At 41.9% G+C, this 10,000-nt stretch overlaps 1 protein-coding gene across 1 annotated transcript in view; it reads right to left on the reverse strand.

The window, feature by feature from the left end:
* LOC101851371 (dynein heavy chain 10, axonemal) overlaps nucleotides 1-10,000 on the reverse strand; it is a gene marked incomplete in the record, with an annotated part of 20,667 nt that overhangs the window by 3,885 nt on the left and 6,782 nt on the right. The window contains 6 exon segments of the mRNA XM_013088285.1: nucleotides 1,383-1,423; nucleotides 2,617-2,749; nucleotides 3,951-4,091; nucleotides 5,595-5,724; nucleotides 7,602-7,690; nucleotides 9,691-9,845. Coding sequence (XP_012943739.1) covers nucleotides 1,383-1,423; nucleotides 2,617-2,749; nucleotides 3,951-4,091; nucleotides 5,595-5,724; nucleotides 7,602-7,690; nucleotides 9,691-9,845 — 689 coding nt within the window.

Below are 10,000 nucleotides of genomic sequence, written 5' to 3' on the forward strand. Positions count from 1 at the left end.
CTCCCCCCCTCTCTCTCTCTCTCTCTCTCTCTCTCTCTCGATCTCTCCCTCTCTTTCATTTGTAGCTCTGTGAGTTCAGTAACCTCACTGTAGTTGTTTTAGTAAGGTTTTAGGGCGATCGCAACTGCAATAAGGTCATATGAGCGCAAAGGGGTGGATGTCAACAGAGAAATCCAAACGAGGAATCTGGCTTACTCTGCTCACCTCTCTATCCTCAACAGCACAAAGTCTGCTTCTACTATCAAGGCACCCCGAAAATAGCAGTTCACGAGAGAATGACAAATATACACAAGAAGTAGAGGAAAAATGACTATAGTAGGGATGAGGAAAGAAAAAGCAGAAATCCCCCCCTATGTTGTTCCGGCACAGTATGAGCATGACATTGATAAATGAGCCCATTTACAATTCTACTGTGCATAACAGTATTATGTTAATATCCCCCCTTTGGAAATGGCCTAAAGGCAACTTCAGTTAGTAAGCGTTTTACGGCACTTGCAACACAATTAGGTCACATAAGTGCCGAAGACTAGAGATGTTACAAGGGAGTAACAAACATGAAAAAGAAGGAGGAAAGATAAAAATGATAGTGGTTTGAAATGAAAAAAGAAGCAAACAACACCACAGCACCCGCCAACCACCCATTGGGTAGGAAGGGATAGAGACCAGCAGAAATGAGAAGAGTGACGATAATGAAGACGATGACAACGAAGACGATCATAACGACGACACAAAAAGAAAGTTTTTCGTGTGAGTCGTATGGCACTTGCGACACAATCAGGTCATATAAATACCAAAGATTAGAGAAGTTACTTGGGTTTAAATAAACGAAAGAAGGAGGCTGTTTTCCTATCGTATCCATACTACGTGGGGAACTCTGTACCACCACTTTCCAAGAGGAAATTTACTGGTTAATCCAATCCGTTCGCTTTGCATAGCAGTCTGTCAAAACGATTTTTTGAGAAATACTGAAAGTTTCAAAGAGATCTTCGCACTAGAAGTATTCTAAAATATGAAGAATACAACCCCGGGGGTACAAATATGACCCCAGGACGTACGGATAGGGTTAAACAGAGTTTTAAAGCTCCCTACCCCCCTGGCTTGACCGTGTCGGAGATGGACATTACAGTCTTAGGTCCCATCCATTTGACCCTCCTAGTATCATAAATAGGTCAACAGGTCAGCACAGCAGAACAAAAATGGCGTCCAGCTGATGGCTTCCCAGAAGCGAATTATTTCAGTGTTTTTAAGAGGTTCAGGGGGTGTAGCACAGAAATTGTTTTGGATTTTGATATAAGCGACGTATTTCAATGAAACTTACCCTACAAAGATCTGGGACTTAAGGATCTAAATTTAGAGTGGAATGTTCTTATTTCTTAGCTTACATTAAAAGCGGACGTGTCAGGCCGGAAGAGCCAGTACGGGTCTACAGCGAGAAAACCGGTAAAAGCCGTTAGGGCAACAAGACAGGAAGGCCGGTTTAGGCCGGTATGGCTCAAAAAGGGTTCATGACCTTACGTTGTTGTGAGGAGCGTCAAATCTACGCAAAATCATCAGCCTACTCTCAAGACTGCGCTCGTCTCCGAAGCGGAAAGTCCAGGTTCGAGCCTCGGTTCGGACACGGATTTTTTTTCGCCCCCTCCAGCCCACTCAGCAGTAATGGGTACCTGACTACGAGTTACAGAAGTAAAGGCGGCGTGGAAAGGAACTGGCCACCCTACCACAATATGCCGAACGCCCAGGAAGTTGTCTCACTAACAAGGCAGCCCACATTGTCCGGATCGGAGGTGGGAACAACTTAACTTTTACTATCAGGACGGTAAGACGAATATACCAAAAACGACAGGCAAATTTCTCCGGACACACAATGCAGAAATAAGCATTGGAGAATATTTTAACAACAGGTACGTTTGATGGAAAGAGAGGCAGAGGCAGACAGAGGGAAAAGATACTGGACAAGATGACAACATGGCTGGGAGCAGCAAGAACAACAGACACCATTGCTGCACCGCAAGACAGAGTGAAGTGGAGGTCCATGATCGCCCACGCCAGTCGGCAAGGTACCGGACGATGATGATGATGATGATGATGATGATGATGATGATGATGATGATGATGATGATGATGATGATGATGATGATGATGAGGACGGTGGCCACGTCGTGTGGTTTGCTTTTTCTTTCCTATCAAACATCTATTGTCCTTGATCTCTCTCCACCTTCTTTTTTGTGTTTGTTACTCTCTTGTAACACCTTTAATCTTCGGCACTTATATGACCTTATTGTTTTGCAAGTGCCCTTAAACTCTAACTTATTGAAACAATACTAAAACTAAACTTTACTTTTAAATTCCTCTACCAACGTCATGCCCGTTCCTCCCCCCTCCTTTGACTGGATAAACACCATTGAGCACTCTCTTGTAACCTCTAGTCTTCGCCCCTTATATAACCTTTTTGTTTTGCAAGTGCCCTACAACTTTCATTTATTAAAACAATGATGATGATGTTGATGATGATGATGATGATGATGATGATGATGATGATGATGATGATGATGATGATGATGATGATGATGATGATGATGAGGAGGATGATGATGAGGACCGGGGGCTACTACTGACCAGTACAGCCGTAGTAGTAGATGTTCATGGTGAGCGCTTCCATGATGTTGTTGAGTCGCTTCCGGAGCACGGTGTCGGGCAGACTGCGGCGTAGAGAGAAGGTGAACACGTCCAGGAACGCTTCCAGTGAGTACTGAAGGAAGAAACACAGTGTCGGCACATGAGACTCACGTTGCTTGGTTTGAGTAAAGAATGTTTCTAGTTACTCACGTTTCAACTTCATTGTGTGTGACCGTTCGTGAATTTTTATTGCATTGTATATTTTTAGTGAACACATTTCCAACCTCACTGCGAGACTATGTTTCTCATATAAAATTTTACACATATGCATTTATATTATATGCATAATACGTTGTTTTACGTACACACTTGTCGATTAATTTTTAAGATGTGATGTCTTTTTCGTTGTAATGCGCATTGAGCATTTTTTAGAAAATGGAAATGCGCAGTATAAATGCTATTTATTATTATTATTATTATTATTATTATTATTATTATTATTATTATTATTATTATTATTATTATTATTATTATTATTATTATTATTAAAGAGAAGCACATCGACACAATAATGGTCATTTAGTGCTGGGAAAAAGTAAGACAGACAGAAACAATAGAGGGGAAAGTAAAGAAGTAGGACCTACCAGTGGCGCCCTCCAACCTCCCGCACTCACGTTGCGTCAGTGAATAGTGTGCTATGAGGGGCAGCACATACCCTTTGTTTATTCTCTGTTGTTTGTTTAGTACGGGGTTTTACGGCGCTCGCAACTGCATAAGGTCATATGAGCGCGCGAAACACAAGTTAGTTTTGTTCACAACAGTTTACTGTTTATTCTCTGAGTTGCTAGGTTTATTGTGCTAGCACATATACAAGTACTGTGGCGGACTTGTGGATGAGGGAGAGAAAAACAGACGCACGCATGCACGCGCACGAACGCGCATACGCACACACACACACACACACACACACACACACACACACACACACACACACATGCATACACAGACACTGGCAGACAGAGAGGGAGTGAAAGAGAGAAAGAAAGCGGACACATACGTCCGATCAGCAGCACACCAAAGCAAAACGTGTTGCACATTTCGAACCTTTATCCACACATCAGAAACATGAGTTTGCATTTTTGATGGCATGCATCATTTTTATTATTGTTGTCTGCCTTTAAATGTTTCTGACGAAGAAAACAGAATTGAAATATCTGTATGAACAAGGACTTTTTGCCTCGTCTTTTAAAGAACCCCCAAAACAACGCCTATTCAAACGTGTACAATACCCGTGTTCAGTGAGTTAAAAATAAAACCCAGAGCCCCTTCGTGACCTGGTACATTGTGTTGACGACAGACATCTCAGCCAGGACAAAGAACAAGATGGCGCCTCGCATTGCTGCAGGGCGGTATCCGTCTCGTGTTTTCTCGATGTCCACGGCAGTTTTGGAGGCCAGCTCTAGTTTACTGGACACCTGGAAAGGAAATGATTAATGTTTGTGTCACGACACAGTGGAATGAGTCACCGGTCAATTTTGGGACACGTCAAGTTATTGGTATCATTTAAAGGCCAGTTCATTAGATTGTCTTGCTTTCTGTAAAAACAAAATACTCATCTATCGTGAATAGAAGTCGAGATATTTGTAACTGAAAGAGGTGGGGTCGCCTGGTTTCAGAGGTAAATTGGTGAGAAAATGGCCCCCCAAAGTTTGGCGAATTCCAATACTTGAGAGTCCTTAAAAACTGCAAGCTTACATTTTTGTGCCTTAATTAAATCAACATTTTTCAGTAAAATCCACCCAGAAATTTGTGTTTTAAATGGACATAAATGATGGTGTGTAAAAAAACACAAGTTCAATAAAACATGCCAAACGGAGACCAAAGAAAATGCCAGTTTCTTTGATTTCATTATTTTGAGAAGCGCCTGACTTCACAACGCTGACTCACGTTTATTTTTCATGTGCAAAGTGCGTACCAAAGGTAGAGAAACACGTCATTTCGGCGATTCAAAAGGATAAGAAATGGCAAAGGATGAAAAAGAAAATCAAGCCAAGGAAGAGAAAAGGAAAGTGGGAAAGAGGGAGATTTATTTGGCTGTCCACGTTGAAGCATAAGGTAAGTCAGTTGGGTAACAACCACTTGAACCCACATTGACAAACATGATTTCTATTTGTTATCCTTGCACGGAAAGACAGGTCACGAAGGCCAAAAGTAGCAGGGTCCAATTACTTAGATTCAAGCGAATTTCGAATTTGTACTCGCTGTAAACAAGATTCTACCCAGAACGTGGAAATCAATTTTAAAAAATATGGTCAGCTAAGTGACCAACTATTCAGATCTCTCTAATGTGGTCAAATTATATCCATCTGTCTTTTCATAGCCTCACTTTCTGTTTCAAAAGTTGCCAGCTCTGTTCAACAGTGAAAGAAAAAGACACAGCAAAGCTAATCTTTACATCAGTCAAGCCCCTTGGTACTCTTAAAAAAAGGCCAAGGAAGAGGAAAGGGATGTGGGGACGGAGGACGATTCACATGTCGCCTTCGCGCAACATAATAGGTCTGTGATTTTTCATAAGATGCTTTCGTGAAAGCTTTGTAGTCTTGCTGCCATCTAATTTAGAGCTGGGCGAAGACTCGATTCCAGAACCGATCCCCACGATTAATGCTACGGAAGAAAAGTTCCGACTCCTTTTTACGTAAACCAACGGTTACCAGTTCATTCAATCATAAAAATAATCTACTTTAAAAAAAAGAAATTGTTTTGGAAAAATAAAAGTGGGTGCCTCGTAGTGTTCCAAAATCAAGGTTACCCAAAATCCTGAAGATGTTCAGAGCCAACCAGATGACTACCGGAAGAAATCACTTTATTAGAAAGTAAGTAATTGGGTTCGGAGTCGATTCCTACGATTCTTAGCTTTCAATAATCGGAAACCTAGCCTCCCAGCACTACCATCTATAGATGCTGGTAAGGTCACTGACCTCGCTGGCCTTCGTCTTGGTGGACTCGAGCGTCTCCACCAGGTCCACATTGTCCAGCATGTTGCCCTTAGACTGGGCCAGCTCGCGCAGCAGGGAGTCCTCTAGCTCGTACAGGAGCTTCTTGTTGGCGCTGCTCAGTGGTGGGGGTCATCCAGTCCATGAGAGGGGGGGGGGTGAGAGGTGAGAGGGGGTACAGGGGTTTTGGCATGGCGCGGGCAAAGGAATTTAAGCAAAGTTTTGTTTTTGTACTGTTGTAATAAGTTAGAGTTTTAAGGCACTTGCAAAACAATAAGGTCATACAAGTGCCAACGATTTGAGGTGTTGAAAGAGAGCGCCCAGTGGTGTTCATTCAGTCCACGGCCTTGGCGTGGGTAGAGAAATTCAAGCACGATTTTGTTTAATTTTGTTTTAGTAAGAGTTTAACGGCTCTTGCGATAAAATAAGGTCATATATAAATGTCGAAGATTAGAGGTGTTACAAGAAAGTAACAAACACAAAAAAGGAGGAGAGACAATGACGATAGACGTTTGATAGGAAAGAAGAACCAGAGCGCACGACGTGGATAGAGGAATTTAAGCAAAGTTTTGGTGTTGTTTCAATAAGTTAGAGCTTTACGGCTCTTACAACACAATAAGGTAATATAAGTGCCCAAGATTAGAGGTGTTACAAGAGAATGCTCAATAGTGTTCATCCAGTCCACAGGGGAGGGGGGCGGGAGGGCACGTGCATAACGTGGGTAGAGGAATTTAAGCAAAGTTTTGTTTTAGTATTGTTTTAGTAAGAGTTTTCGAGCACTTGAAAAACAATAAAGTCATATAAGTGCAGAAGAATAGATGTGTTACAAGAGAGTAACAACACAAAAAAGGAGTGATTAGAACGAAAGATGTTTCCTAGGAAAGAAGGAGCAAATTTTAATCACCCGCCGTGGGTAGAGGAATTTAATCAAAGTTTTGTTTTAGTGCTGTTTTTGTAAGAGTTTTATGGCACTTGCAATATAATAAGGTCATATAAGTGCCAAAGAGTAGAAGTGTTACAAGAGAGTAACATACACAAAAAAGAAGGAGGAGAGATAAGGACTATCGATGTTTGATAGGAAAGAAGAAGCAGACCACACCAGAGCACCCGCCAACCACCAACAAACATAATTTAAGTCTTTTATTATTTAGAGCTTTCGTTACTTAGCACATTTTTGTCCTTTCGAGTCAGAAATATTGTCCGAGAGTCGTTTGTCTGACTGAGGAAAGAAAATTACAAAGAATTATAACGGCTAATTTAGAGCTGAAAACGAGCAAGACGGACAGACAGACAAGAATAGCAGACTGAAAGCAAATGGAAGTAATTATAGTAGATTTGGTGTGGTGGGCTCGTATACTGTGGGTTTGGGAGAAATCTTGTCGTCAGCTGTGATGTGGTGCTCTCTCCAGACACCGGTACATGTGGGGCCGCCCAACCCCCCAGTGACTTATGTGAGGCAGCGTGGTGGAATCAGGCTCTCGTCAAAATAATCAAAATGAAGAAACTTGCATTTTTCCATAGGTTTGTGAATGTTTTACAAATTTTAGTTTTTTGCCTCAACACCTTTCATGCCCATTAAAGAACTCATTTCTGTATTGCATTTTCTGAAAAACGTTGATTAAAGGCACAAAATACGTAAATGTTCAGTTACCACGGACTCTTGAGCTAAGGAAATAACTAATCTTTGGTGGCCATTTTCTCACTAATCTTACCTCTGAAAACAGGTGACCCCCACCTCCTTCATTCGCAAATATCTCGACTTGTGTCCAAGATAAATGGATACTTTTTCACCGAAATAAAGACAAATGAACAAGCTTTAAGATGATGCCAATAACGTTACATGCCCAAAAATAGACGAGAGACTGATTCCACCACGCTGCCTCACAAATCTTGTTGTCAGCTGTGATGTGGTGCTCTCCAGTCACCCGTACATGTGGGGCCGCCCAAACCCCCGGTGACATATTTGTGAAAAACCACAATAAGACAACTGACCTGGTTTCTTGTATAAGACTCTGACGCTGCTCCTCCAGCTCCTTCTTCTCGTAGCCCACGATCACACTGAGCAGCTGGTCCTCCAGACCCTGGCAACACGGGAACAGAAAAATGAATAAACGAAAAAAACAGAATTCAGATTATAGTAGACAGGGAAGATCAATCCAGGCTTTTCAGGGACATTTCAACATTGTAAGGTGGTTTAAGAGGCAGAACCTATGAATTTTTAAGGGGGGGGGGGGGGTTTACACCTGAAGGCTATCTCGCTTATTACTAGACCGAATTTTACCACATTTCACACATATAACAAGCATAGTAAGGAGTCTTTAAATCCGCAATCAAATTTGTGAAAAAATTTCGTTTCCATGGATACGGCGGCCATATTGGATTTTGTTGTCATGTCTTACGTAATGTATACCACATTTAACGCTCATGGAAATTGAACTTTGTTTTGCATGCGTGTTCACAAACATTAGATCTATAAATTTGTCTGTCGTTGTTTTCCTAAACGAATTAGAAAATTTTTAATGAATTTTTCCTGAGGTAGCATTCAAGTTTTCAAAAAACCCGTAAAAATCCACACTCCAGACACCACCAACAAAATACTATTCCATATATCAAAAATTCAACAGACAAATTTTTAATATTACATCTTCTCTTCATTCTGAGAAAATGTCATGAAGATTGGATGCAAAATGGTGGAGTTATTTTAAAAAGTGTAGAGAAAAGTCGCGTTTTGAGAAAACGGCCGATAAAGAAAAATAAAGTACTGCCTTTATGAGGAAATGGCGGTTACAAACATGCCTAGTACGGGAAAAAATACGGTTTTTGGGGTTCTTATGTTATGAAATAGTTGTAGGAGAGGCCGAGGAAGCTAAAAATGCCTACGACTCAAAATCAATAATTTGGAGCCGAATTTTGACTTTGGGGGTGTAGCCCCCCCCCCCCCCTCCCCTTAATACCCATCTCCCGCAGGGACCGGGCTAGACAACCCGGAAAACGTGTAAAACTACTCAAGAGCAGGAACGCCCCAACGGACATTTGTGAATCGTTCTGACAAAATGAGTTACTTCAAGCTTTAAGAAAATAGATACGTCACGCTTAATGGTGAATTTGTACAATTTATGAGTAAGTAGTATAGTAGTATAGTATAAGGTTTTACGGCGCTCGCAACTGCTAAGGTCATATGAGCGCTTATGAGTAAGACATGATAAAAGAAAGGTTATAGTTAAAGAATATGGCATCAATAGAAAATCTCCAAATGTGACCCTTGTGTCGGTTTTTGGCAAATATCTCCATTTTTGTGAAAGTAACTCATTTTGTCAGCACACCTCACAATTAATAAATGCTTCATTAACATCACAACCAAGCTACCTATTCACGTTTAGAAGGACTTTGAAATTAGTGAAATGGTACAGGTTTAGCGCTCCTATCAACACTGTTTGGTTATTTAACAGGCCGGACCTCCGGGTTTAACGTCCATCTCCGAAAGGAAAGAGCCAAGTGGGACATTCGTGTAAAGTGCCTTTCTCAAGGACACAACGTCGGACCGAGCTAAGGCTCAAACCCCCAAACCCGCAACCTCATGATGACGAGGCTACCGACGCCACTTAGAAGGACTTTGCTTTTGTTTTAGTAGAGGTTTTATGCACTTGCAACTCCATAAGGTCATATGAGCGCCAAGGGGTGGGTGTCAACAGAGAAGTCCTTACAGGGAATCAGACATACTTTGCTCACCTCTCTAGCTTCAACAGCACAAAGTCTGCTTCGACTATCAAGGCACCCTGGAAATAGTGGGTCACAAGAGTGTGAGAAACATACTAAAGAAGTAGAGGGAAAATGACGATACTAAGGATTAGGCAAGAAAAAACAGCAGTTCCGTATTGCAGGTCAGGCACAGTCATGAGCATAACATTAGTGAATCAGCCCATTTACAATTACCATTCTACTGTGCATAAGATCTCGAGATGTTAATGTCCCTCCTTTGAGAATGGTCTAAAGACACTTCAGTCAGTGGCACCGCCCCAGGGGGTTAGAAGGACTTTAGCAAACGAAGTTTTAAAAAACCCAGTCAAAGCAAAGAGAGTACCGTGAGAGTGACGGTGTAGTTGATCACCATGGCTTTCCCGAACACTTCCGGGCCCAGCTTTGGGTTGGCGATTTTGGTGTTGAGGTAGAGCCGGAAGTTTTTGTCGTAGTCTACTTCTTTGTCGCCCAGCAGCACCACTTCTCTCCCCTGGCCGCCTGCAACAGTTTTAGTAGAGGTTTTTACGGCGCTCGCAACTGCATAAGGTCATATTATTATGAGCGCCAAGGGGTGGACGTCAACAGAGAAGTCCAAAAGAGGAATTATGCTTAATCTGCTCACCTCTCTAGCCTCAACAGCGAAAAGTTTGCTT

The sequence above is a fragment of the Aplysia californica genome, unplaced genomic scaffold (genome assembly GCF_000002075.1).
Source record: "Aplysia californica isolate F4 #8 unplaced genomic scaffold, AplCal3.0 scaffold00717, whole genome shotgun sequence".
NCBI classification, from domain to species: domain Eukaryota; kingdom Metazoa; phylum Mollusca; class Gastropoda; order Aplysiida; family Aplysiidae; genus Aplysia; species Aplysia californica.